At 40.4% G+C, this 27,786-nt stretch overlaps 11 protein-coding genes across 11 annotated transcripts; 4 read left to right on the top strand and 7 right to left on the bottom strand. All coding sequences in view use genetic code 12, as the record gives it.

Annotated features, from left to right (window-relative positions):
• Positions 1–357: 357 nt before the first annotated feature.
• Positions 358–3,852, bottom strand: YCS4 (condensin subunit; the record flags this gene model as incomplete). The annotated part of the gene is made up of 1 exon (XM_051817565.1): positions 358–3,852. The coding sequence occupies one exon, from the start codon at positions 3,850–3,852 to the stop codon at positions 358–360; it is 3,495 nt and encodes a 1,164-aa protein (XP_051669141.1).
• A 452-nt stretch (positions 3,853–4,304) lies between these two features.
• Positions 4,305–5,444, bottom strand: TAF4 (Taf4p; the record flags this gene model as incomplete). The annotated part of the gene is made up of 1 exon (XM_051817564.1): positions 4,305–5,444. The coding sequence occupies one exon, from the start codon at positions 5,442–5,444 to the stop codon at positions 4,305–4,307; it is 1,140 nt and encodes a 379-aa protein (XP_051669140.1).
• Positions 5,445–5,662: 218 nt separating this feature from the next.
• Positions 5,663–6,757, top strand: RCL1 (rRNA-processing endoribonuclease; the record flags this gene model as incomplete). The annotated part of the gene is made up of 1 exon (XM_051817563.1): positions 5,663–6,757. The coding sequence occupies one exon, from the start codon at positions 5,663–5,665 to the stop codon at positions 6,755–6,757; it is 1,095 nt and encodes a 364-aa protein (XP_051669139.1).
• A 34-nt stretch (positions 6,758–6,791) lies between these two features.
• TOR1 (phosphatidylinositol kinase-related protein kinase) lies at positions 6,792–15,737 on the bottom strand (the record flags this gene model as incomplete). Its single annotated transcript, XM_051817562.1, has 2 exons — positions 6,792–14,210; positions 14,508–15,737. 2 exons carry the CDS (start codon positions 15,735–15,737, stop codon positions 6,792–6,794), a joined length of 8,649 nt encoding a protein of 2,882 aa, XP_051669138.1.
• Positions 15,738–16,042: 305 nt separating this feature from the next.
• On the bottom strand, positions 16,043–17,689 carry CCT5 (chaperonin-containing T-complex subunit; the record flags this gene model as incomplete). Its single annotated transcript, XM_051817561.1, has 1 exon — positions 16,043–17,689. The coding sequence occupies one exon, from the start codon at positions 17,687–17,689 to the stop codon at positions 16,043–16,045; it is 1,647 nt and encodes a 548-aa protein (XP_051669137.1).
• A 507-nt stretch (positions 17,690–18,196) lies between these two features.
• On the top strand, positions 18,197–18,568 carry RPA12 (DNA-directed RNA polymerase I core subunit; the record flags this gene model as incomplete). The annotated part of the gene is made up of 1 exon (XM_051817560.1): positions 18,197–18,568. One exon carries the CDS (start codon positions 18,197–18,199, stop codon positions 18,566–18,568), a length of 372 nt encoding a protein of 123 aa, XP_051669136.1.
• Positions 18,569–18,625: 57 nt separating this feature from the next.
• Positions 18,626–19,579, bottom strand: CANMA_005201 (deoxyhypusine monooxygenase; the record flags this gene model as incomplete). The annotated part of the gene is made up of 1 exon (XM_051817559.1): positions 18,626–19,579. The coding sequence occupies one exon, from the start codon at positions 19,577–19,579 to the stop codon at positions 18,626–18,628; it is 954 nt and encodes a 317-aa protein (XP_051669135.1).
• A 627-nt stretch (positions 19,580–20,206) lies between these two features.
• CANMA_005200 (fluoride transporter) lies at positions 20,207–21,448 on the bottom strand (the record flags this gene model as incomplete). The annotated part of the gene is made up of 1 exon (XM_051817557.1): positions 20,207–21,448. The coding sequence occupies one exon, from the start codon at positions 21,446–21,448 to the stop codon at positions 20,207–20,209; it is 1,242 nt and encodes a 413-aa protein (XP_051669134.1).
• Positions 21,449–21,912: 464 nt separating this feature from the next.
• Positions 21,913–23,118, bottom strand: CANMA_005199 (uncharacterized protein; the record flags this gene model as incomplete). The annotated part of the gene is made up of 2 exons (XM_051817556.1): positions 21,913–22,072; positions 22,310–23,118. 2 exons carry the CDS (start codon positions 23,116–23,118, stop codon positions 21,913–21,915), a joined length of 969 nt encoding a protein of 322 aa, XP_051669133.1.
• Positions 23,119–24,271: 1,153 nt separating this feature from the next.
• CANMA_005198 (uncharacterized protein) lies at positions 24,272–25,300 on the top strand (the record flags this gene model as incomplete). The annotated part of the gene is made up of 1 exon (XM_051817555.1): positions 24,272–25,300. The coding sequence occupies one exon, from the start codon at positions 24,272–24,274 to the stop codon at positions 25,298–25,300; it is 1,029 nt and encodes a 342-aa protein (XP_051669132.1).
• Positions 25,301–25,809: 509 nt separating this feature from the next.
• On the top strand, positions 25,810–27,330 carry CANMA_005197 (uncharacterized protein; the record flags this gene model as incomplete). The annotated part of the gene is made up of 1 exon (XM_051817554.1): positions 25,810–27,330. The coding sequence occupies one exon, from the start codon at positions 25,810–25,812 to the stop codon at positions 27,328–27,330; it is 1,521 nt and encodes a 506-aa protein (XP_051669131.1).
• Between the last annotated feature and the right edge of the window lie 456 nt (positions 27,331–27,786).

Genomic DNA, 27,786 nt, shown 5'->3' with positions numbered 1-27,786 from the left:
AGGTGCACAAGAGCACCTTTAAGCTTGCAGGATCCAAACCAATTGTATTCAGAAGCGCATTAATTTGGTTTTGGATAAGGGCCACCATTGCGCTAGCTCGGGATCAGTTATGTTGAGGATCCCCCGTCAATGAAGTCAATTGAGCAAAAATGTCACAATTCCATGTTCTCTCTCCTATTTTTTTTCTTTTTTTATCCGTTCTTGTTTTCCTTTTCCTTTGGATCTCCGTCGGTATTTACTGCGCGGCAGATGTTTTGGAGGGGACCAGTTCTAATAAGAACAAAGTTAGTCTGGAATCATGTTCGCTTCACGTGGGTCTTTAGGACATAACTACACTAGCTCTATTTTTTCTATTTACTATTTAGCTTGGACGACTTGGTATCCTTCCTTGATAGCCACAGAAATCGCCTCACTTGTATATGGAAAAGTTTCCAACGCAAATGCAACATCGTTCCACTCCTTTTGGTTTCTTGCCTTAGACAATCTGACTAGCAATTTCTCACATAACTGCTTTTGATGACGCTCCTTGTCGACAAAGCCTATCAAGAATTTTAAAATACGCTTGAACTCGGCGTTGCTCAACGTTTGGTCAAACGATAGTCCACTGAATATATCTATAAATCCATTGTAAATAGCATTGTCCTTGGTTGCCAATTCAGCAAAAAATAAACGACACATGTCGCTAATACCTTGGTCCGGGTTTTCCAAACATTTGGCCATGGATGATAACTGTCCTTTGACCTTTACTTGTCCAGCCAAGATTAAAAACGTGACCGTCATCAAACATGTCCGTTGGACCATTATATTTTCATCAGTCAATCGACGATATATGAAATCGGTATTCTCATCAATCAATCGGTTGAAACTCACTGCAAGATCACCCAAACCTAATACACAGTTACACCTTACAACTGGATCCTTGGAACTTTCCATGACTTTTAACAATAACGGCAAGTTCTCTTCACAATAAATGGATGAAACGCACATGAGTTTAGCTAAACACAACACTGCCTGGCGCTGCAACAAGGTGTTTTTGTATTGCTTAGGAGATGAGCAAATCCTTCGTACGAGTAACCCGAAACCTTTCAACAACGAGTTATCAGCATATAATAGCTCCCTTTCTTTCACATGGACCACTGCATCGGCAAAATCATCCTCTGAAGTACCACCAATCATCTCTAATTCGTTTTCTTCGGTAACACCATTTGCGCCTTCATCATTTCTGCTCTTTGATTCTGCTGCATGTTTTTTCTTTTTAAATTGAGCTTCAAGGTTTTCCAAGAAAACAATGGTTTTAACAGCCACATGCCCAACAATGAAAAGAAGTTGTGAAAGTGAGTGACAATTCAGTTTTTCCCCGGTACCTGAATTGAACACTTTATCCGACTTTTTCTGAATCGCTTTCGAACAAACCGAAACGGGGTCTGACGAAATGCTAAAGATTGTGTTTATTGCCTGCTCGGCAGCTGGAAACCACACGCCTTCGACACATTCCATCAAAAGAACATTCGTGAGCTTCTCCATGCAAAGATCTTCATCGACTAATTTGGGCGTGAGTGACTTTCTTTCAGCAGCCGACAATACTCTTTGCAAAGCTATGCATGTATAGCGGCATAATACCAAGTCCGAGTGGCCCTTTTCTCCCAATCCAACACTTAATATTGAATTGAAACCCTGCTGAGAGATTTTATAATCTTCAAGTGCCAACATGCCTAGGATCTTGATTGCACCACGTCTTTTTTCCCTCACCACCCGGCCTTCTTCGATGTGTGTATTGTATACATGCCACAATACTTTAACAACGTCGCTATTAATGTAATTTGCCTCGTACATCATACAAAGCAACTTCTCCAAGGAAGCCAAATCAGCAAGACTTGCACCTATGGTTAGCTGTATGAGGTTACCTGCTATATACGTTGCTTTCTCTGCATTGGAGCCTGCAGGAGCTGACATAAACAAAGATTTATAACAGTCAATGAGGTGTGATGCGACTGACTTCCCTTCATCTGATGAACCTTTCATCCAAACCAAATGGAGCATCTTCCTGATCCCGTTTTGGACATTTTCAATTCCGTAAGCATCAACAAGAACTAAAAAGTCCATCGCATCTATAGCTTCATTCCTGTTTCTTGAAAACAACAATCGCGAGACAATGTCAACACTGCTGTGCACCATTTCAATGAAGTCTACCGCGTCTTTGTAGAAATCAAACTTGAGCTTGATTCTCGCTAGAATCGTCTTGTCCGGTAGATTCTGCTCAATTGGGTATTCATCCCCAAGTTCGCTCACATGGTTTTCTCCAGCATTTGTTTCTTCTTTGTTATCAAGCCCCTTTGAAGTAGCATTTGCTGTGGTAGAGTTGGTCTCGTTTGATTTCGTGGCACAAATGTCAACATCTTTGCCATCCTCTGAAATGGAATCGGCATCTTTTTCATGTTCCGAAGAAGAAATACCATCACTCCCAACCGATAGCTCTTCTGCCACAGTGGGAAGATATTGAAATAATTCTTTTTCCGCTTCATCTAGCTTTTCTATCCAAAATTTAAGATTCAATTGGGTACCATGTACACCTTGGAATTGGTGATTTATTATAAGTTTTCCAATCAACTTGATCACATTTCGTCTGACTAGAGTACTCCTATCATCTAGAGACCTAACGGCAAGTTGCATGATCTTTTGTCTTCGAGCAGTAAGCTTGACCTTCAACTCTGCAACCTTTGTCAAAGCTTGAAAAGCTTTTGTTCTCACAAAAGGATTCTGATCCAAGAACCTTTCTTCTAACAAATTGAGTAGCCTATCTACCTGTTGTTCATTATGATCACTCATTTCATCTTGCTCCTCCATGGGACTGTCAAAAGATTTAAGTATGCTAACAACAATATTACCACAAGTCTCCACAACTGAGCACCTCAAGGTTTGGTTGGTATTGGCCAACAATTGCGAGATGCTTGTCATCTGACGTAGAATCAGAACCGGGTTCAACTCTGATAGTTTAACTAAGAATTCTGCAATCGCTTTTGGTCCATTCGTGTCATTCGAGTTGAAGTTTGTTTGAGCAATTTCTCTCAAAACCTCTTCTGATAGTAAGGTGTGGTCGTACTTGTCAGTCAACATGTTTAGTAACATAGCCATATATTGCGGCAAGTGAGCATAATAGGTTAGACTTTGTGTTATAGAGTGTCTAAGGCATGGACCATGGCCATGCTTTGTGACCGCAATACACAAATCTTCGAAAATTACTATCCTCAAGCCAACCACTTTCATTCTTTCTGGACTTTCCATGAGATTCATTATCGGACGCGTAAAAAGCTCAACATACGCGTCACGCTCCGGTGTAGTTACAAATATCCTTTCCAAAACGAGATTCAAGACGGCTTTTACAACGACCAAACTGTTCTCAACCTCAGTGCAATTTGAACTCCACTTGGCAAGGAAGTCCTTGGGCAAAGACTTTTGAGATCTGGTTGCACTCAACTGCAGAAAATCCTCCTTTGCGAGTTGCTTTAACAATACAAATACTAAATACCCATATCTCTCCATGGTGGACTTTACTTGATCCAACGACTCATGAAAGTCTTCTTCTTGTATCGTTCGATCAAACTGCTGGCAGATGGTGTTGAATGAGGAAACAATTAGATAGGATAGTTGCTGTTGCTGCTTCAGGCGCAACGTACTAAAGCCATGCGTAAGTTCAACGAAATCATCAAACAAGTCTGGATTAGATACAGATTCAGGGTTGTGAGCAAGCGACTCAACCAACGATTCTAACTTTGCATCGACATTAGAAAATTCAACCTCGTAGCCTTTATCAATATCGAAGTTATTGACGTAGGAGGAAAGATTAAAGTCCATGATTTGGTAGTTTGTGTGTAAGCTACAAGAGAAACTTCAAAAGATCAAATTAAAGTCACTTTTGAAAGTGTAAACAAAAGATTTTTTAGTGACACAAAATCAAATCAGAACCACGGGACAACTTTTTGAATATGATCATCGAGTGGGGCTCTTTCACGAGTGGATTTCGAAGAAACCAAAAGCATAAAAGAGGGAGATATCACCGGTCCGAAGTAGGTATTTTCATGGTAACATCTACAATAAATTTAAAATACATGACAACTAGCTATGGACATAATTTAAACCGACCTGTTGATAGCAAGTCGCCACCTTATTTATTATATACCGAAAATTACCCTATTTCATCATCGCACGGTTTTGTACATACTGCTGTTCCCTAGCTTTTCGTCAGAAACACCCAAGCCCAAAGATTGAATTGCCCTTGGGTAAGTGAACGCAGTATTTTAGGATACTCAATCACGCAACTTAGCATATCCTTTGATGGTGGCTTCTTGTGTTCCTCTCCTCTCATTCTCAATTGCACCTAGCAAGTCCCTTAACACAATGGAGTTCGCTCCTCTAACTTCCCTGTACCTCAACCCACTGTCACCTCTAGCAGCAATGATTGGACTCTGCTTTTCTCTGCTACCACTTGCGCCGCCTTTGCTACCTGCTTCGGAGCCAGCTCCACCTCCGTTTGCACTAGAATTCATCCAGCTGTATTTCTTTTTCCCCACGGTCATCATTGCGGCCGTGGCATTGGCAGCTCGGTGCAAAGTTTCATCTGCTCCCGCTTTGCCGTCACCGTTTTCATCGCCATTTGGATCACTGGCGCTCTTCTCTATGCCCAACGCTATTCTTTTATTGACTCGCTTCTCCTCTAGCTCCTTCTGCCTAATGGCCATATTACGCAACTCTCTACTAACTGCCGATCTTTGAGATGAAGACAGGGCGCTATTCTTTTTGGAATTGGTCAAAATTCCTCCTCTTCTTCTATGGCGAGATATAGTTATCGCTTTGCTGGCTATATTGGCTATCCACGATTCACATGCACCTGATATGAGATTAAGCATGCCTCCATCTTCAAGGAAGTTCTGGCTTATTTGATGTGTCTTGGCCATCTTTCCAATAAATGCAGCTAGATGATAAGGGTTCAAGAAAGTGGAGACTTTTGTGTTTTGCGCCACATCATTCCTTTCATTCATAGCTTCTTGCTTACGTGCCAATTGCTGCTGTAGCAACAACTCTTCTTCTTTCTGTATATCCACACCTGCTGCCGCAATAGCATCATTAAGTTTTGACGCATCTTGTTGATCATGCTTACCTTTCTCATGATTGAACCCAGAGGTTTTCGAAGAATTTACGACATTATCTGCTGCAGTTGTGGTTGTCTCATTTGGCTTCTGAGTTACTATCTCATTTGAAACATTGGTGGCGTCCTTTTGGTGATTGCTTTCAGTCTGCAATAAGTTCGTTGAACTCAGCAAGTCTGGTCGAAGTGGCAATTCGATTGATGCAGGATCGCTTGCTCTGGGTTTTTTTGTTGCATTGCTTACTTCTATAGGGTCTGGATGTGAGCGCTTTAATGAATCAATGTCTTGAGACCCCAGCATTTTTGAGATATAGTGTTGTATATATATGTACTAACGTCTTTGTTTTCTCTGGTTTCAATATTTTCGAGAACCAGTAATAGAGGGTCGTGCAAGATTGTCATAAAAATCCATATGGTAGCTACCTACCATCTTCCGATGATCATCAATAAACAATTTTTAACATTCAAAAGTACGCTTTCTGTACTTCAGACACAGCGTTTTTTGGCCGAGTCTACACAATGAGTATCAGTTCCAACTCCATAGTCCTCGAGGGACATAGAAACTTTCGTTTGAGATTAATATTGGCCACATTAAGTGGAAAGCTGGTGAAGATTATCAAAATCCGTTCCAATGATTTGAATCCCGGTTTGAAAGATCACGAAGTATCCTTCTTAAGACTTCTTGAGTCTGTAACAAATGGTTCTCATATAGAAATTTCATATACAGGTACGACGATTATCTACAGACCTGGAATAATTATTGGTGGAGAAGTGACACACAATTGTCCCCATTCCAAACCAGTTGGTTACTTTATCCAGCCAATGTTAATGTTGGCACCCTTTTCCAAAAAGAAGTTCAGCATCGTTTTCAAAGGGATAACCAACGCAGGTGATGAAACTGGAGTTGATGCTATCAAATGGGGGTTGTTACCTATTATGGAAAAATTTGGTGTTCGTGATTGCTTATTGCATGTATTGAAAAGAGGCTCGCTTCCCGAAGGTGGCGGTGAAGTACATCTCCTTTGTAATTCATTGATACCGACGCCATTAACTATACATGCAATTGATATACCGAAGTTTTCTGTAATTCGAGGTGTGGCCTACTGCACTCGAGTGAGCCCTTCCATTGCGAATAGAATGATAGATGCAGCTAGGGATGTACTAAAGCCAACTGGTTGTGAAGTCAACATCACGGCTGATGTGTGGAGAGGTGAAAATTCCGGTAAATCACCAGGATTCGGAATCACGCTTGTCGCAGAGTCAAAGAAGGGATGGCGACTTGTTGTAGAGAACGTTGGTCAGGCAAAGTCTCTACCAGAGGATTTGGGTGAATTGACTGCTTTGCAATTAATGACAGAAATTACTCAAAGTGGAGCAATTGGTAGATATCAACTAATCATAAGTCTCATTTTCATGGTCATTGGTAAAGAGGATATTGGTCGTATAAATATTCACAAATCCGAAGTTGACGATCACTTGATTTACGCTCTACGGGATATAAAGGAGATCTTTGGGTCTGAGGCGTTCTTAGCTCAAGATGAGGAGGACCCCGATTTTATGATCTTGTCATTAAAAGGTAGTGGCTTTACAAACGTCTCAAAAAAGGTTGCTTAAATTTTACTATGGAAATTATATATATTTATTTTCGTCACCAGAATGAACACCAACCAATGTAGTGTTGACACAAGTTTTCTACACTCGTAGCCTGTTGAATCAACTTATCCACCTGTGTGGGTACGTCTAATCCCTTAAGTCTCTTGATGTCGTTACCGGTAAGCTTGTCGGTAATCCTCTTCAATACCAACCCAGCCCTTGCATTTCTGATTTCTAACTCGTTCTGTTTTTGTAGTCTTAACGCCTCCAGTTCATCAATCTGACCCGTTCTCAACAACTCTCCTATATTAATCTGGGGGACCTTGATTCCAGTAGTTTCGGCCAACACTTTTGTAGGAAAATCAAATCCCCAGTTAATCAATGGGTCATACGCAAATGCTTCTAAAATCGCCATCAAGGATTCTTTGTTGTCCCGCAAGACTCTCATGACATGTTCACAGGTGATTCTAAATGATCCTTCTATTCCACTAACTTCCATTGCATAATTCAACATACGAGTTAATCTAAATGGCACTTTTTCGGGGTATTTTTCACGCAAAATTGCTGCTTCGAAACAATCACCAAAATCAATGTGGATAACTTTTCCCGTAATTCTGTCAAGCATCAAATTAGACGGATGCCTGTCACCAAGACCCAAGATGTAACCCACCATCGACATAACCGCCAATGATCTTGTGTAAGTGGTTCTTCGGTCCAACCAAGCCTCCGAGGATTTTGATTTCAACCACAAAACCTTGTACAAATCTTGTCCCCGCGTGTTGTCCAACGCACTTGCAAACACCTCCACCTTCTGCAACAATGTCAAAATGTCGTAATCAGGAGCCATCTGTAACAATAAACGATGCTCAATATTCAACATAATATTTCGCGATTCTCTATAACCTTTGATAAGCATGTGGAATGTATCACTATTGGGTACCCAACCAAGAAGACCAACTTTGGGTGATAGGGGGATTGCTGGATAACGTTGGATGTCCAAATGTCTCTTGAAACACTCAGGATCATTTACTAGCAAAGTATTGACCAAACCAAACAACTGCATGACAAGATTATCTTGTCTAATGTCTTCGTGACCTTTCAAAAGGTATTGATAATCTTTCCCATTGCTTCCTCTACATGAAAGCTTTCTAGGTCTCTGCTTGGATGAAATCACCGAGATTGTGGGCTCAAACTTCATAATTCGTATGACTGGTTTCCCGGCTTCATACGTTCCTGGGACTACCAACTCTAAATCTCTGGCTTTATCCAACAATGGCGAAACAAACTGCAACTCAAGTGTCACCAATTGAGGCAATTGTCTAGTGATTCTTCTAAACACATTGTAGTATATGTCCCAAGCTTGGTTTAAATTTGTCATATCCTTTGTCCTTCTGAAATTCAAAACCCATTCAAAGGCATCAGCTAACTCCCTACCGAAAGCATTGGCAAAAGCTTGCTCTCTCATTGTCTCCGGCCCTTTTTGCAACATATGGTGCAATGGCTCTAGCACCTCATACATTTTCGATGTGTTACGCTCGCCAAAGAATAGTCTTGAAGCGTCCTCCAAACCTTCGTACCATTGCTCATGCCATAAAACCGCGACCCTGATCAACTCTTTACTCACAATTTCAGCCTGATCGACCAAACTAGCAGAATGAAACCTCATTTTTTCGATTATTGATTGAGCTGCTTTTTTCCTACTGGCAGACTCTGAAGTTATTGCCACAGTCAAAGGGTATACCAATGCTTGTGGGTGAGCTTTACCCAAATCAGTCAATAATCCAAACAAAGACCTACTTACTACTTCGTTAGGTTGGTGGATCCGTGAAATAAGTTGCGGCACTACTTCTAGCCAATTGTCAATTTTGACCATGTTGAATCCCTCAGTCATAGCTTGAGCAGCCTCGGGTATTCCACCAAACTTGAACCATAAAGTAAGCAAACGAAGCATATCCTGAAGGGAATTTGAATTGGACAACGCAATTGAATGGAAAAAACCCTTAATCGATGGTATAACGTGTCTTTGAACTGCTTCCATCGGGATATCAAGATTGGTGGCCAGACCGTGTTGTTGAGGTTGAAGACTCTTTGATGTTCTTCTTTGTAGCGCACCCTCGTCACCACCACTTCCATCAACATTTTCCAGTTCCTCCAAGGTCTCAATTTTATTGTTCGTCTCCTTCTGACTGGTGTACAATGAGATAACCTCAAAGTTTGCAAGGGCCCAATTGTGCCATGCTTTGTACCATTTGCTATCAAAATGCGTTGCTAACAAATATGCACCTAAAATAATTTCAGATGTCTCTGATCGCCAATTATTGTTAAGAGCTATTTGCCATTCGCCTTGTTTTAAAAAGCATCTAGCTAATAGTCTGGTGTACTCTTCAACGTGCTTGGGAACCCCAGGACCCTCTGTAGGCAATGGTTGAGTTATCAAATCGTTTGGATTAAGACCAAGATCCTGTGACATTCTGGTGGTGAAATCAACCAAGTGACGCAAAGCTTCAGGTCTTTGTCCCTTTGCCCACATATATTTCAACTGAGCATATACCACTTGTGGTGGAGCACGGGAAGGATTGTCAGGAGTGCCTTCTTCGAGTAGCAAGTTTAATGATTTTTCTGCCAAGTTTAATCTACCGGACTTTCTGCAAAGATTGGCAAATTTGATCCACATATCCATATCTTGCTTTGGCTTAATAACTAAAGCTCTAACCTTTAGCATACGTTGCCAAATATCAACATTTCTTTGGCACCCAAGTAATCTAGTGTTCCAAGTTTTACGCATGACTGTCCTCTTTTCTGAACCCTGTGGCAAACATTTGTATTTGATAATTTCTTCCAACTCGGCCAACATCTGAACCCTGACAACAACACCGTAGGCGCTGCTATAACTTTCACTCACAAGAGCAGTAATTTCTGTGACCAAAAGATCACGGGCTTTCAGAATATGTTCTGAAGCGTCCTCGAAATTATTCCTATGCAAGCTCAAGATTGCATTAAAGAAGGCTTTGTCTGGTGACGCAGCTTTCATTACTTTAATGCAGGAATCCATTCTATCCCATTGGCCCAACCCCCATGCGGCAGCTGCCGCCAACGGTGCAACATTTCGTTTAATTTCACTTGATGAGTTGTCCCACTTTGCACGCGCAAGTTCCGATAATTGCTCCCATTCTCCCAAGGCATGGAAACATCTCATTTTACCCATGGTAATTTCCATATTATCTGGTTCAGTCTTTTCCCTTTCATTGTATGCTTTCAACGCATCATCCCAACGGTGAAGCTTTTCGTACCATGTCTCTTTAAGCTGGAGATCGTGATGCAACTGAGCATGCTTTAAAATACCAATGGCTGCATCCGATTGCTGAAGCTGATTGTTGATACTTATCAACGATTCAATAGTTGGTGTTGTCGGCTCTTCATAAAATTCCAATTCCTTGTAATGTAAAGCCTTTGCAAAGGCATGACTGCGTTGAGCATATTGACCCAAAGTGGAAATAGCGATGGGGAGAGACTTATCATCATGTTCCATAAACTCGGCCAAATTTAGCAATATTTGATGAATTTCTGGTGGATTTGTAGGAGACGATAGAGCAATGCAGAATGATTGTACCAACTCTTCCTTGTGCTGTGAGTAGAGCTCACTCCAGCAACTGGCAAAACTTGCATTGAATAAGTCTTTGGCCAATGGATAATAGTCAGCGGCTAGACCTGCACAAGCTCTAATTGCATGGGAGGGACTCTGCAAAAGCAATTCCTTACTCAAGCGTCCAATCCATTCTTGCCAGTCTTCTTTTGTTCTTCTCTGGCTAGCATCCCAAGCAGCTCTCAAAACTGCTTGATTAACAGGGAGCTTTTTCAGGGGCATTTCCGAATCCTCTGCACCATATGGCCCACGGTCATAATCTTTATACACATCCAAGTGGAGCGGCAACGGATCTCCATTCAAAAGCTTACTGACAAGCTGTTCGAATTTGGGTGCTTGAATTTTATTTTGCATCAATGTCTTCTGTATTATGGGGACAAATACTGTGAATTCTGTTCCCAATTGAAGAAGCATGTGATTTAGTGTATTTATGCAGGACTCTTTCAACTCCTCCGGCCCCAGGTTCAACAACCTCAAAATGGGGTGAATTATTCTCGATGACATGTCATTCAACATTACATTCCTCGACAACTTTCCAATGGTATCTATTGCCGCCCTACGTAACTCCAAAGGGCCAACCTCAAATATTTTAACGATTGTGGGAACAATGATATCAACGTATTCCTCTATATTTTGTCCAAAGATGACAAAGCTTTTCAACACGTGTAATGAGGACACCCTTTTTGCCGACTTGTCATCTTCAAACACACCAAGTAACAAAGTAAGAACATCCGACAAGTACATTTTGAACTCCCCATCCAAGGCCCTTGATACAGACTGAATTACATTGATGATGGTAACCTGCAAGTTCAATTGTGTGTTGATATAAAAGAATTCCTTTATGGCTTTGAAAATATCATCCAAAAATGGCCTGATGTGTTGCTTGACAATTAAAATAATATCACCTAATTGCTGGAAATAAAACTTGAGCATAGACTGTTGACATGTATGCATACCATTGATAATTCCAGGAATAATCTGCGGCAAAAAGGATACACATCTAAGGCCTAACGTCTGGAATATGTACATAATCGACTGTATCACCTTTGTGTGATGTATGCTTAAAGAAGGATCTTTTAAAATTTTCATCAAATTCGTGATTGCTACGGTGGGGTAGTATTCTTCATTTGAAGGGGACATCCCTTGCATAAGTAAGGCAACGTCAACTGGTGGTGCGTTTTGTTCAGCTGGTATGCTCTTTGAGCTCTGCTCTACTTCTCTATGCTTGTATGGATCTAAGGCACCCAATATACCCAAGAGTCGAACCGTCTCCCTGCGAATTTGTATCGAATTGTCAGACTTTAAAATGGCGACTAGCATTCCAAGAAGTTGTGGGTAATCGAGTAACGGCTGAATAACGTAACCGGATGAAGAGGACAACTGCCCCAAAGTTTTCAATGCAACGTCCCTTTTGTACGAGGAGCTTTGGTCTTGGAAAGTTTCAAGGATTAAAGGCATCAAATTAGGTATAAATGGTTTCAAATCCTCTCCACCGACAACCGAAAGATCGCCAAGGCATTTGATTGCACTTGAGGCAACCGATGAGCTTGGGTCTTTGGCTCTTGGTAATAATGCTTCAACAATGGGTTTGACATAGGGCCTAGTCAACTCTTTTGAGCTACTGATAAGTGTAGATAACAACATTGCCGTTTCTTCTTTCTTTCTGCTTGTTGTTGAATACTCAAGTTTTGACAAAAGTTGAATTAATGTTTTCCTTAAAAATGGGGCAATGTAAGCAGGATTGATCGAAGATAATTTCCCTAAAATCTTCATTGCAATTCTCCTTACTTCAAATATCTCATCATTTAAAGCAATGAAAAGTAATCTGACGTTATCAGCTTGAGATAGTTGAGGATCAAAGTTGCCCGCATTTGCTAAAGCATCAAGGCCAGCAATTCTAATCTCAAGTACGGGGTCTGTAATAGATATTGCTAATAATTTGCCCAAGACTTCATTTACTGCATTCAATGCATTAATACTTACTTGCTGACAAATGGGATCCTTTACAAAAATTTCACATGACGCACGTGTGGCAGTAAGCCTTACCCTAGGACTCTCGCTTTCAAGGTAAGTGATGGTACAGAATCGCACAAACTCATTCAACTGGTAATTTTCAAATTCAAATGCAGTTAACATTTCCAAAGCTTGGACAATGATGGCATTATCCAACTTTTCATAACGCTTTGTATCGGCCTTGACTGTATTAATACTCATACCAGTATCCCTTGATATCATTATGAGACGACAGTTTCTTGCCAAAGTCTGCTTCACCTTTATAGTACCATAAGGGGAACCTGGAGGCTGAAATCCTTTACCAGATAGGACTAAGCTCAATAGATTCAATAGTTTTTCATTGATCAAGTTGGTCAAGGTAGGTATGTTGGTTATCAATGTCAGCAATACATCCTGCATGTGCTTGGATAGGGAACAATTAGCAAACATCATATCCAAAATGTCCCTCTGCAAATGCTTTGTTAAGGCGGGGCCCACAGCTATAGATAACTTTCCTATACAATCAAATATTGCTGGTTCGGTTTCTTTTCTGCTTGCTGTGTATTTCGATCCGGACGATAAAGAGGCAATGTTTGCCGAGATAACATTGATATTTTCATTTTGTGCTGTTGCATTAGCCAAAATCAGCTGTACACCGGAACTTGAAGTATAAGCCAATCCCTCTCTAATATTGTCTAAAATAGCATCTAAGTATGTAGCCGTTTGATTTCCAACTTGCAAAGCTATTAAACCTATGCTGCGGAAAATGGCACTTTTGTCAGAATTGGCAACCTCGCCATGCTGGTTCTTGTGCTTTTTCAATTGTGATAAATAGTAGTAGAAAGTGCGATGAAGATATTTTTCAACAAAAAGTTCGGGGTTTACTTTGCACAACAATGGGATGACGTTCGCCAATTCCTGTCTTATTATAGGCAGCTTATGGTGCTTGTATAGGATAGTATTTTCATACATAATTTCAAATCGCGAAATGATAAATGGATCGGTGTAGTATTGTAGCAACTCTCTGTACACGAGTAATGATCCATGTATATTCTCCGTGGATTGCGAAGTGGAAGGGATTATGTTGTACGAGCTCTGGTTGTCTCCTCCTCCCTCATAGACACCATTATTTTGATTAAGAATTTCCGATGCGTGATCAATCAATTTCCTGATCCAAAACAGACGGGCGGTGGGATCTCTGTTATAAAGAATCAGCATGCATTTCTGTAACGCTACTGCTGCATCCAACCTAATAATAAGCTTGTGATCACGTAAGGGCGACCACAAATTTTCAAATATCTGGCTCGTTAACGAATAGAGCAATGTGGGGGCATAGTCCGCCAATGCAGTGATGATCAAAATTGCGGCATGTCTTCGGTTTTCATGCTGTTTGCTGTCGCTCTGTAGCCATTCAATGGCTCTTTTTGCCTCGTAATCCACAAAGTCTCCCGTCAAGTTTCCACCTAGGGTGGCTAGTCTTCCTAACGTCCTCGTAGCTTGGCGCATAATAACCAAGTCGTTAGACAAGATCAAAGACCCAAGGTAGTTTGAAAATCGAGCAGTTTTGCTAGCATTTTCTTTTCCCACTCCCGAGTCAAACTCAATCAATGTATTGAGAGCGGCTATCCCGCCCAAAACTTCAGATGTCTTGTCTCTGTGTAATAGGTCAAAAATGGTTTTGTTGATGTCATTGTTGTATCTATTAAATTGTTCTGTTGTTAAATCTCTCGCTATCGATGATAAGTAGTTGAATAGTTCCTGAGCATACCTCTGTCTTTCCTCTTCCGAGCTAGACGTTAGTCCTTGGAATATCTCAGTTAAAGCCAATCCATCCACTACCTGTGGATGTACGCCTGATGCGGTTGACATAAGGTGTATGTGTGAGTGAGAGAGTGTGTGTTGGGGTTTAACTATATCTGAAAATGGCCTGTAGTTTTTGTTTCTTACTTTTTTTTTTTTTGATTTTGGAAAGATAGAAAGGTATCGCACAATGTGTCAGAAATTTTCAATCGTCACTTTTTCTCAAACTACATCTTTTGTTTACGTAAAAGCTAATTTCAATTGTATTTAAAACGTTTTAATAATTCTCATTGTATGGCTACTCTAAGGTACAGAAAACAAAGAGAAATTTCTTACAATATTTGGCCCATACTCATCGTAATCGCTCTTGGTGTAGCAAAAACTTTTAAATTCAGATGTCTGGGCCAATAAACTTCCTCCAAACCAAACAGCATTTCTTTGCTTTTTGTGGGAAATGACTTGTACGTCAACACCGCTGCTTTGTACTCCACTTAGTTTTTCGCTCAATCCAACTCTTTCCTTGACAATAGCTTTCAAATCTCTTTGTAATCTTTTACCAAAATCTTTAAACATTGTTGATCCACCTGATAAGACAATATTTTTGTACAACTTCTTCCTTACGTCAATTGGCGATGCCTGTATAACTTGATCAACAACAATTGGCAATGGCGTAAGGAAATCGGATGAACAAATCTCCGGGTTAAAGAAGATCTCGGGTGCTAAGAATCTTTCATACCCAACATCGACCGTTTTATTTTTGCTCTTTTCAGTGTACTCAACAATGTACTGAGCAAATTTCTCCTGTGGATATTGGTCAAATTTGGTAAACTCCTGAACTATATCAGGACAAACGTAACAAAATTGTTGTTTGATTCTCTCTGCAGTTTGCAAACTGGTGTCTGCTTCACCCCTGTCCCTCAACAATTGCTGGATAAACAATGTTATATCTCTACCAGCCAAGGGAATATTCTTGATTGCAGCCCCTATTACATAACCCTCTGCAACTGGGATCACATGTGTAACACCATCACCAGAGTCAATAACAGTTCCACTCAATGATCTGTCCTGTACTTTCGGTGAAGTCCACGACGCTGCCAATGCTAGAACTGCTTGCACTGCAATGTACAATCCTGCACAGTTGAAACTTTCAAACATAATTTCGGCAGTGCTTTCTCTATTTTCAGGAGGGTTCAATGGCGGCTCTGTCAACAAGAAGTAGTGATCCTCGGGTTCGCATCTTAAATATTTGAAGATAGAGCTCTCCCAAAATCTCTCCATCTGATCCCAGTCTTCAACCTGACCGTGCCTGATGGGATAATGTAATCCATACTGTGGTCCACTTGCGGCTTCTGTTGCCTCGTCTCCAATATAAAAGTCCAAATCTTCCAATCCTCTTTTCGAAGCTAAATTTGACGAGCGGATTGTCGTTTTGTTGGCTTTGGAAGAGGCGGAGGATGTAGCTATGGCGGTTGGAAAGATGAAGGAAGGGGAATCGTTACCGGCAAACCCTAACTTGGTCAACCCGGTACCATTGTCCATCACAACGGCTGGTGTTCCTAAACTCATTGTTGGTAAACCTTTTGTATATGTCTAGATACTAAATGTTAAGCTGTGGAAACGTTGAAGAGAGACTCAATTGAAAGTCAATTGATTAAATTGAATGCTGCTGTACACAGGTTCTCAAACTGGGCCTCGTTCTTATTTTTTGTTAACTTTTCTTTTTTTCGTTGAATCTATAACCGACAGTTTAAGTTGCCTCTACTTTTGTCATCATTCGCACTACTCTTTGTATTTGGGATATACACCTACAACACGAAATAACAGTTTTCTTTGTTGATTCTATTTAAAAAAAGTCACTCTTCTCCATACGGTTAGTACTCATCTGTTCCACTGATGATCACATCGTTAATTTTCAAGATCATTCGGGTCAATTGTGTAGCCAACAACAATTGTTGTTTCTTCCCAATCAATGGATCAATCACAAATAGTTCCTTCATGTCGTTGGTTCCATTACCTAGACAGTCAACCCCCAAACGTGAATTGTCTTCGTTGACTTGTTTTGCCTTAAGGTAACTCAAAGTTTCGATTGGGTCTAATCCTGAATTCTCAGCCAATGTCAAGGGAATGGTATCCAATGCAGCTGCAAATGCCCTGAATGCATATTGGTCAATTCCCTTTTGTTTGTCAGCAGCCTCAGATACCGCCAATGAACACGTAATCTCTGCTGCGCCACCACCGTAAACAACACTGTTCTCTCTGATCAAGTTACGAACAACACACAATGAGTCATGTAATGCTCTGACACCTTCAGAAATGATCATCTCGTTGGAGCCCCTAATGAAGCAGGTAACCGCCTTTGTGTTGGAGCATTCTTCAATAACCAACATGTGATCTTTGGTTGTACCAAATTCTAATTCCTTGATTACACCTGCTTTTCCCAACTTATCAGCACTCAAATCTTCAAATCTAGGAACTATACGGCCATTAGTGGCTATTGCTAAAAGCTCCAATTCCGATCCCCCAATCCATCTGACTGCATTTAACCCATTTGCCAACAACAAGTGGTTTGCTTCATCGTCAAAACCCCATTGACAAGCAACAACATTTGCTCCCGATGCCTTCACCAGGTCAATCATCTCCTGAAACTTCTTTTGTTCATATTCTTGCAATACTTTGAATTCCTCGACAGTTGAAATGTCTAATTTATGTTTAGTCTTTGGCTTTGGGGGCTCAAAGGGGCAGGTCAAAATGGCTATTTTGCAATCCCTTATCTCTTTTGGCATCTGTGGATGACTAAAGTCCTTATCTAATAAAACACCTTTGATCAATTTGGAGTCCTCAACAGACCCACCAACTTTCTTCTCTACTTTAATGAGCTCAAAGTCAACATCTTTTCTGTCTATATCGGCCACCGCAAGGACAGCGTCAACTGCCATGTGTGCAAAATGGTCATGTGCCTTTGAAACAATTTTCGAACCAAGTGAGGTCTTTGCAGCTTTCAAAAGATTTGACTTATTATCAATCGTGACTTCGTCCGCAACCTTGTTTAACTGTTGAACGGCAATTTTACAAGCTTCATCAAATCCATTGGCGATCTTGATTGGATGTATACCCTTCTCTATCAATTCCAATGCCTGGTCCAACAATGCACTGGCCAACACAACGACACCTGTCGTGCCGTCACCAATCTCGTCATCTTGCGATCTTGACAACTCAACCAAAAGTTTAGCAATTTGGTTGTCCAAATCCATTTGCGAAAGAATAGTTGCTCCATCATTAGTAATGGTGATATCACCATCCTGACTGATCAAAATTTTATCAAGTCCTCGTGGTCCCAAAGAACTTTTAACAATCTTTGCAACAGACCTGGCAGCTAAAATATGTGATTTCGTGGCATCAATCCCATGCTTTCTCTGTTTCTTTCCTTGATCTCTAACTATAATAAATGGTCTGCCCATTTCATCCTGGGCAACAATTGCATTTGACAAATCAGGCATTCCCTGAGGTGGTGCTGCCATTTTCGTGTGTTTAAGATGAAGATGCCAAAAAGGATTTTTCGTTCTCATTTTTTTTTTCTGATTTCAGAAATTCTTTCGCCTTCTTTGAATTCATACGCGACAAGAAGTATAAAGTGGAAGGTGTATGTGATTAGAATGTGTGTAAATTTTAATGGGGTAACTACAGGAAGTTGCTCTTGTGCAGAAGAAGTCAGTGGCTGCCTATGTCTTACTTCTTACATGAAAGATTGAAAAGGAGTTCCACGTAAACCTTACATGGTGTAAGCAAAACAGGCTCTACTGCAAAAAGATGAATCACAATTGTCTTGACTACACCCTCTTGGACCTATTCTGGTACATAGCTTAGGTAGCCAACTTCCTTGAGTTTTCCAAACGAATTCTGGAATCATAATTAGCTATTCCTCATTATCTCAATTCTCTCTGCCTGATTGAAAAAAAAAAATAAAAAAAGATCATCGGCATCAAAACCTACCTCATCTGAAGACCATACATCCAGATTAGAACAACATGTCAGTAGTGGGATCTTTGATATTTTGCACATATTGTGGAGACTTGCTAGACTCACATAGCTCAACGTCGGATATAAAATGTACCATATGCCTGGCGACGTATCCCAAATCTAAATTTGCCAATTTAAAGGTGATAACAAAAAGCTCAGATGATGCCTTCCCTTCGAAGCTAAAACTGGCCAGATCGGTTGTGAAAACGAGTTTGAGCAAGGACGAACTTGATGAAGGTGCAACCATTAAAGAAAAATGTCCCAAGTGTGGGAATGAAGAAATGCAGTACCATACCTTACAACTTCGATCAGCTGATGAAGGTGCCACTGTGTTCTACACGTGCCCTAATTGTGGCTATAGGTTCAGGACAAATAATTAAACTTTCTATATGTATATAGAGAAAACATTAATAAAAGAACAAACGACTGGAATAAAACTATTTAACCGTTGCGTATTCCAACTCATTGGAATTTTCATACTCATACATGTCCAAGGCAACAATAGCAGAGTCTCTAACCACTTGTTCTTGGTCATTGAGGAAAGACCTCAACACAGGCAAACATTCGTCGGTAGCAATACTACCTAAAGCTTCAGCAGCTTCGTGTCTAACCATACCGGCTTCCGACTCGTCTTTCAACACCTTAATCAAAGATGGGACGGTAACAGGGTTACATAATTGACCAAAAACGTAGGCAATTTCGTGCTTGAACAACGCACTGGGGTCGACAAATCCGGAAGCTAAAGCCAAACAAGCCTCATCGGTACCAATATCTCTCAACCTAAACATCGCCCTATATCTCTCAAATAAAGGCTTTTCCTGGTCATTCAAGATAGCCTGTAGTTTTTCGACAGCAGACGTGTTGGAGTCCACGGCTAAAGGAGGGGCAGGGTCAATGGATTCGTACAATGACTTTTCCAATTTTTCAGTTTTGGCTTGTTCAGAATTCTCCCATTTTATTCTCTCAATGGCTAGTTCACAAGTCTGTTTGATTTCCAACGATGGGTCGTTTTTGTAGTAATCCTCTAATAATGGCAAAGAGTCGACATCGCCAAGGGCACCCAAAGCCTCGGCCGCTTCATGCCTTACCATAACTTGCTGGTTCTTGTCAGTCAACGCATCTCTCAAGAAGGAAGCGGCATACAAGTCCTTAGTCTGTCCCAAAACGTAAGCTACTTCATGCTTTAACAACTCTGAATCATCTTTGAAAGCCTCTGCGATGTACTTTATAGCCTTGTGAGCAGCCTCTTTATCCTCACTATCTGACCCGATTGATTTCAAGTTGAATAATGCTCTGAACCTATCGGCTAAGGCAATGTCATTGGGTTTGTTTATAAGAACATCTCTCAATTGTTCCAAACTGGCGTCCTTGATTTGGATTTCTTCCGACATCTCTGCTTAACAATGGTTGTACTTTGAAATTTTTAAATCAACTGAAGAAGTGAACAGGGGTTTAAAAAAAGAAAAAGGAAAAATTCTAACTCGATGGTAAAGTTTTGGTCTCTGGGAAAACTTTCTTGACTGAGCTGGCAACCTGTGTCTAGATCTTTCAGATTACAAACTGAAAAAAAAAATTTTTTTTATTTATCAGCAGAGAATCAAAAGAAAAAAAAAAAATCACGTTTGTGTAATTTCAGCTTGCGATGAAGGTTTTTCACTCAAGACCAGTAGGCAAGACACTAGCTGTTACGAGAGATCGGGAGCGTTGGACCAATAATTTGGCTTTCTCCCATCATTGGATATCTGCTGCTAGGTGCATGATTGGTTTAGAGGGACTATTGTAATAAAGTATCAGATGAACTCTGTTTTTGCGTTCATGTTAACTATGTGGGCCGCACTCGCTTAACAAAGACCGCTGCAACGGTTTTGGCGGACATAAACATTTTGGCAGAAAAATCACTAATATTGAAGCCAATTATACTACGCTTAGGAGTCTACTCCAACCCTACACCTTTACAATATTATTCTAAATTATACATTCATTCTAATTACAAATTCTGTATACTCATACACATACTTCTACGAGCATACTGGATCGGTCAACCCTACTGTCCAATTGTATGAACCCAAGATCAAGATCATCAAAGCGTATCCCACCACAACCGAGACAAACCCATACCTATAACTGTGCCATGTCTTTAAAGCAAACAATTCTGCCATAAATGTACTCACTGTAGTTAATGCGCCGCAGAACCCATCATCCAAACCCACCAAAACGTGGCACCCCATTACATGCGGATTGATTCTTCCTCCCAGGGGTAGCCTACCTCTTCCTAAAAGCGTGAAAATTGCAAGAAGTAACGTGCCAAGCGTGTTAGCAGCAAAGGTTCCCATTGGAAAATTCTTAACTTTTGTATTGAGATATTTCGACAAGTAGAACCTGAGAATAGCCCCAAAAGGTGCAAATAACATGGCGAATGTCCAACTTCTCCATGCTCCATGGTTCTTGAACCCAATCAAGAAACAGGTGATGATGACTAAAGAGACACCAAGAGCCATTGACAATAACTCTAAAAAGCGATAGGCCTTTTGGGTCATTGGACGAACATTGTTGTCAATAACCTGCAGTAGGTGTTTGCCAATGTGGAATCCCATCATTGAGAGTCCTAATTGTGCCAAGATAACCGCTAAAAATTCCATTATTCCGTATGCTCCATTGGGATAATGAAAGTGTATACCAATCATGGTATCTGCAGACTTGTTAAAGGCATCCAATAAGACGGTTGAGAATGATGAGACTGTACCGCAAAACCCAGTGGTTATACCAGTGTATAGAGGTATGGCACTTTTGGTGGGATACGTTTTGTCTTCTAATAGTGTCATCCATATCTCTTCACCCTCAACAGCCAATCCCATGACAACACAAGCAGTGAAATTTGCCCAAATAACACCGGATAAAAAAGAGCCATTATACGTAGTTAATTGTATCAACCCTTTTCGGACCAAAACGCCCCATATCGCTCCGTGAGTTAGATTCAAGATGATTGGTAGGTATTTACGGGACTTTGTCACAAGTACTGGCACTGCTTTCTCTATTTGGTCCTCTACCTTTAACCCCTCTGGAAGTGCATTTCCAATGGATTCGGCTTCCATTGTAGCAAGATCGCTTTCCATTGTACGTCGTCTTTGAAGACGAGCTTCCTCATAGCTCTGTCTTCGGTGCATATTTGAGCTAGGTATCTCATAGCTCTGTCTTCTAGAAATGTCAGAGGTTGCATCCTCATTGCTTTGCCTCTTAGGAATGTTAGAGTGTGTTTCCATAATAGTTTCAAATCATGAACGATGTCAAATGTGAGAAAAATTTAATATGGTCTTGGCTTCTTTCTTCTATTTTTGCTGTTTATATCATTTTGTTTTTCTTTTCTCTTGATGAGCTTTTGTGTATAAGGCTATTTTGTTACACAAAAGTGTTTCTGATAGGAATATAAACGGGAATAAGCGGTTGTAGGTAATGGGTAACCTTTGGAAACCATCTGAAGGGCTGGTAGATTTATGGAGCAGAGTACTACACTAAATGGGTAGTTGCTGTAGCAAATATGTAGTCAATAAGGTTGAAATTGAGGTATATATCAGGAAAGATAGCAAATGACTTAATAAATAAACCAAAGTTCATATCCGTAAATTGAAACACTTGCAACATCCAAATATGGTAGATGAAGCAACCAACTGTCTTCCTTATCAAATGAAAAACATCCATTTATTAGATAGCAGCCGCAAACCCTATCTCATTTCTTTTCTTTTTCACCAAGATCAGGTTTTCCGTTGTTGAATCCTTCTGCTCTGAACCCTGTAGGGAGTGAATCACCCATAGACTCTGCTTCAGCTGAGCTAACTCTTCTTTCCATCCCACGACGTTCTTGGAGATGTTGTTCTTCAACACTTTCGCTTCTGTGTTTCTTGGAGGTGGAATCCATAGTAGCAGGAGGGGGTGAATTATGTCGAGAGAAAGAAGGAGTTAACTCTTACTCCTGATTTTTAACGCGAGAGTTCCCCATTTTTGATAGCAATGCTGCTACCAAAACACTTACTTTGAAATGAGTATCTTATCTCGACACAAGAGTACTCTTAATTGGACTAAAAATAACATAAATCTATAAATAACTAGTTCTAAGTCATTCTAACAACTCCTTCACTTCAGGCTTCTCAATCTCGGTTGTATAGTTGGGTCTTGGCTTCTCATATCCTTCAATGGTTCTACCATAAGTAATACCGCCCAACCTACTGACTGGTTTCAACTTGGTAATATCCAATTGCGATTTCTCTTCATTGATGATATCTTCTCTAACGTGGAAAGTCAAACCTTCAGCAATGACCAACACACCAGTATCCTTCGTTGGATCGGTTTTGGATTTCCAAACGTGGTGAGCAACTAGCTTGGCTTCGATAGAAAACGCGGATTCAGCAACGTGTGGAGGTTTGACCAATTTGGATTCAGCCGGAGTTAGGCCTGATAACTTCCACTCATCAACTCCGGAAGGACTGTTTATGGCACAATAGTTAGCAGCTTCAACAAACCATTCACTGATAATATTGATGGTCAATTCGCCAGTCTCTAAAATATTATTACAGGTATCTTTCTTTTGGTCCCCACTAGCAGCGAAACCCAAAGTAAATATTGGAGGGTCGTGATTGGCCATATTAAAGTATGAAAAAGGAGCAAGGTTGCGTTTACCATCTTTGGAAATGGAAGAAACAAATCCAATTGGCCTAGGCGTGATTGCACTGATTAAGGTCTTGTAGTTATTGGCAGCGGGTCTTCCTTCTTCGTATGGATTCAATTCAACTTTCTTGTGGTTCTTCCATTCTTCATTATTGGCCCCCGATCCAACTTTCCAATGTATATCTGGTACTTGTGTGTAGCGCCAAGTGTGCTCGGCATCAAACGGTGGTCTCGAAGCCTCAAGATGAGTAAATTCTGGGTGACGTGCCATATTACGGATTTGAATGCAATGTGTAGACTTTGGTAGTTGTCTAATTGACTGTGTTAAGTATTGTAAAGAATTATATCTCATAAAAACTGAATGGAAAAATAAAAGTGTTTATTAATAAAGTGTGTTTTGCTACAAAAGTTTGCTAATTATCTAACCATTACCCAACTATGAATGTTTTTTTTCGGAATTGTGGGTATTGTTGTAGTACAAAATTGCAATTATGACGGATTTATCTGAAAATGAGAATCAAAACGTTTCAGATGGAAAAAGAAAGAAATACAAATACAAAACAAACCACATTTTTCTGGTTTATCGAATGGTTTCATCCCACCCACTTCGCCCCACCTTCGTTAAATGCTTCATACTGCATACTGAGACTTTCCTTTTTTTTTAGTTTTTGATAATTTTATTACATGATTGTTGAAGTAAGTCAGTGTATGTGTATCTTCAATATTATTTAATCTATGTCCTCTTTACTTTTATCATGACCGTCCCAATGGGTGGAGGGGAGTCATGATTATAATTCCTGTATACATATAACTATGTGTATGTCAGCCCTTTGCCTCTATAAATTGTAAAGATGTATATAGTGTTGTTTAACTATTTGAGTAAATATCAAGCGAAATGTGTCAAGCCACAACTACTTCACCAGAAGTCTGTCGAGAGTAGTCCATTTCAGAATGAAATAATCTTGTATGTAAGTGGCCAATTTTACTGTGAAATCCTACCCCCACAATAGCTTACCCTCCCCTTAATGCTGTTTTTTTATTTTCTTTTATTTTTACCTCATAAACACTCTTTTCATTACAAGGATAACACTTACTCCGCAAATAAAATCTGCGCAATAACGAGAAAGATGAAAAATCAAACCTTAAATTATTTTTACTATTATTATTATTGTGCTTTTTTTTTCCTTTTATTTTATTTTTTTTATTGTTGTTATTATAACCAGAAGATCTCAAAATCATACGGACTTTCATTTTACCGGAATTAGATATAATCATGAATTGGATGATCCATGATAGGATAGTGGGCATGGTCTATTGATATAAAAACTAGCTTTTCTTGACATTTTTAAAATCCAACTCCAGTTTACATTCCAGACTTTTTCTTTTCCATTATTCCAAAGAGATTACAACAAAGATTCACAAACATGCCTAGCTCCACAGAACAACCAACAAGTAAGGTTCCTCCACCACCCCCCAAGGGTCCAAAGATTACCGAAATGACAGATGATACGATCACTCAAAACACTATCTTGGTCAATTCCCAACATACCAACATGAGGTTGCTTTTCCTTTTGCAGAAAGCAGTTCAACATCTTCATGATTTTGCCATTGAAACAAGATTGACTACTGAGGAATGGGAAGTTGCTATTCAATTCCTTACTGAAACTGGTAAAATGTGTTCCGATATCCGTCAAGAGTTTGTTTTGTTGTCTGATGTCATGGGCTTATCAGTTTTGGTCGATTCCATTTCCCATCCAAAACCACCCAATGCAACCATTGGTACATTGTTGGGTCCATTCCACACACATGATGCAAGCGAAATGCATCAAGGTGACTCCATCTGCTCCGAAGGTAAAGGTGAACCATTATTGATTGAAGGGTTATTGACTTCTCCTGATGGAGCTCCAATTCCTGATGCATCCATCGACCTTTGGCACTGTGATGAAAATGGGTTGTATGATACACAGTACCCAGGCAGGGAACGTCCAGACATGAGAGGAATTGTCAAGACCAACGATGACGGAACCTTTGTCATCAAATGTACGAGACCAGTTCCATATGCTATTCCTCACGATGGGCCTGTCGGAAAATTGTTGCAAAAGATCAACAGACATCCATACAGACCAGCGCACATCCACTTCATCATCCAAAAGGAAGGCTACGATAGGTTGATTACGGCATTATACGCAAAGGGCGACCCTTACGAAACCTCAGATGCTGTGTTTGGTGTAAAGACACTGTTGTTATATACCTTAGATAAATTAGGTGCCGAAAAGGCAAAGAAGTATGGCATGAATCCAGACGACTGGTACTTGAAATGGCATTTCAAGATTATCACAAACGAAGAAGCTAAAAAGTTGGTGTACCAGAAAAACAAGGATGCTTTAACGAGAGCTTCTGCCAACTTGGTTCTTAATGCAGAAGGATTGCCAGAGCCTGCTCCATTGGACTAAAAGGGCTTATGTATAGCACTCAATAGTTTATACTGTTTTTTTAAACTTAGTAATTGATGTTTATGAGATTTTTTAATGAGCCGACAATAGCCAATGTAGTGAATCGTCCTTCACATTGTCCTTTTCATTGTAGTTACACCTGCTTAATTTTGTAAGTACATGATTTGTTTGGTTTCATCATCCCCCTTCGTCCCTTTACAAGCTTAAGTGGGGGATATAGCTACCGTAGAGTCTGCATATTTAGCGTTATATTACTCCACAACTCGGAACAAACCCGAGTGTCGTTCCGCTGACCGCGCGGAAGTGAATACTTCCACGAGACAAAGGAAAACAGACGGAATTATTTTTTGCTTTTTCCGAGCATATTTCCCTCAGACGTGTTTTCTCAGCTTTGTCGGCTCCAAATCCGACACACACAATTCATGCCATGATTTGTACTATATATTGAAAATTAAATCTCACCCATACTGCAACTAAAGAATGGTGGTTTTAAATATCAGAATTCAGTCATGCTAACAGTCATCAACAAGCCAAGCACACGCGTGGCTCGTTGTTTCATTCGGTGTTACTCGTTGGTCCACCCCAAAACAAAAGTTGTTCGAACTACCGATGAGGCGTTGGCAGGGATCACTTCAAACATCACATTGCTTTCAGGTGGGTTTGGCCTCAGTGGTGTTCCCGACACAATCATCAATGCTCTCGTAAAAAAACCAGAGATCAGCAACATTACTGCCGTTTCGAATAATGCGGGGCTCGATGGACGTGGGTTGTCGCAATTGCTAGTTACTGGGCAAATCACTAAAATGATTAGTAGTTACATCGGAGGCAATAGAACTTTTGAAAAATTATACTTGACAGGGGCAATAGATTTGGAATTGACCCCTCAAGGAAACTTAGCTGAACGAGTTCGGGCTGGTGCTGCGGGAATCCCAGCTTTCTATTCACCTACTGGGGTCGGCACCTGGTTAGAAGAAGGGAAATTACCTGTACGTTATGACCCAAAGGGCGAACAAGTGTTGAAAGCCAGTGAAGTTCGCGAAGTGCGTGAATTCAATGGGAGAAAGTATTTGTTGGAACCGGCAATCATTGGAGATGTGGCCCTTGTCAAGGCATACAAAGCAGACACATTGGGTAATTGTTGGTTCAGGGGAGCTGCCAGAAATTTCAATTCGGTGATGGGAAGAAATGCCAAATTGACCATTGTTGAAGCAGAGAATATCGTTGAACCAGGTGAAATCACTCCAGAAAATGTTCACTTACCAGCAATTTACGTCGACAGAGTCATCCAATCTACGACGCCCAAAGATATTGAGATTTACAAGCTCTCGGAAACCAGCCAAGATGCGTCTTTGGAACAATCAAAATCGGAAAGTGAGTTGAAAAGGTCAAAGATTGTTAAAAGAGCAGCACAAGAGTTCAAAGATGGCTCGTTCGCGAATTTAGGCATTGGAATGCCAACTTTGGCACCAAACTACTTACCAGAAAACATTAACGTTACTCTACAATCGGAAAACGGTATTTTAGGTTTAGGTCCTTACCCGCATAAAGGCCAAGAAGACCCCGATTTGATCAATGCTGGTAAAGAAACTGTGACCCTCGCACCAGGTGCATCATTATTTGGATCTGAAGAATCCTTTGCCATGATACGTAGTGGTAAAATCGATTTGACCATTCTAGGTGGGTTACAAGTCGCTTCAAATGGAGATCTAGCAAACTGGGGATTACCAGGTCGAGTGAAAGGCATGGGTGGTGCTATGGATCTTGTAAGCAACCCGCAAAATACCCGTGTTGTAGTAGTGATGGAACATATTGATAAAAAGGGAAGACCAAAGATTTTAGAGCAATGCAAATTCCCATTAACTGGTCAAAAGTGTGTTTCAAGGATAATTACCGATTTAGCTGTATTTGATATCGTTGATGAAAAGTTGGTATTGATTGAAATTGATCCTGAGAGTAGCATAGAAGAAATCAGGGCCAAAACTGGAGCTCCTTTTGAGATTTCGCCAAATTTGAAAACGATAGAAGTTTAAGTGAATAGTGTTTGGTGTGGTTCAGTCTTGTAATAAATAGATACTTTCATGATAGTAAACCTTGGTCATATTTATTGTTGGTGACCACAACACTTGCAACTAAACATTTTAGCTTAGAGTGGAAACCAGGGAAAACTGTTGTTGATTTAGAGGTTTGTTCTGACATCCGGCGAAGATGTAGTATATGCATATCAGTTTTTGCTTTCAAGTGGGGCCTTGAGGTTCAAAGGGATCTCCCTTTTTATTAAACCTGAAACAGACCAACAACAACTATGAATTGCTTGTGCACATCTGTTTTAACAGTGATGAATATACGTGATGTATTTTGTGTATCATAAAAGCAATAGGACCGAACCTAACATGAAATGCATAACCTGCATAATTTCAGAGGAGAAGGTTTTGTGACATGCGTGGGTGGTTGTAAACTTACATGAAGTTTCAAGGCAACCATCGCTT

This window comes from Candida margitis (genome assembly GCF_024628925.1).
Source record: "Candida margitis strain CBS 14175 chromosome Unknown scaffold5, whole genome shotgun sequence".
NCBI classification, from domain to species: Eukaryota; Fungi; Ascomycota; class Pichiomycetes; order Serinales; family Debaryomycetaceae; genus Lodderomyces; species Lodderomyces margitis.
Note: the sequence above shows the minus strand (reverse complement) of the source record. Positions and strands in the feature narration are given on the sequence as shown.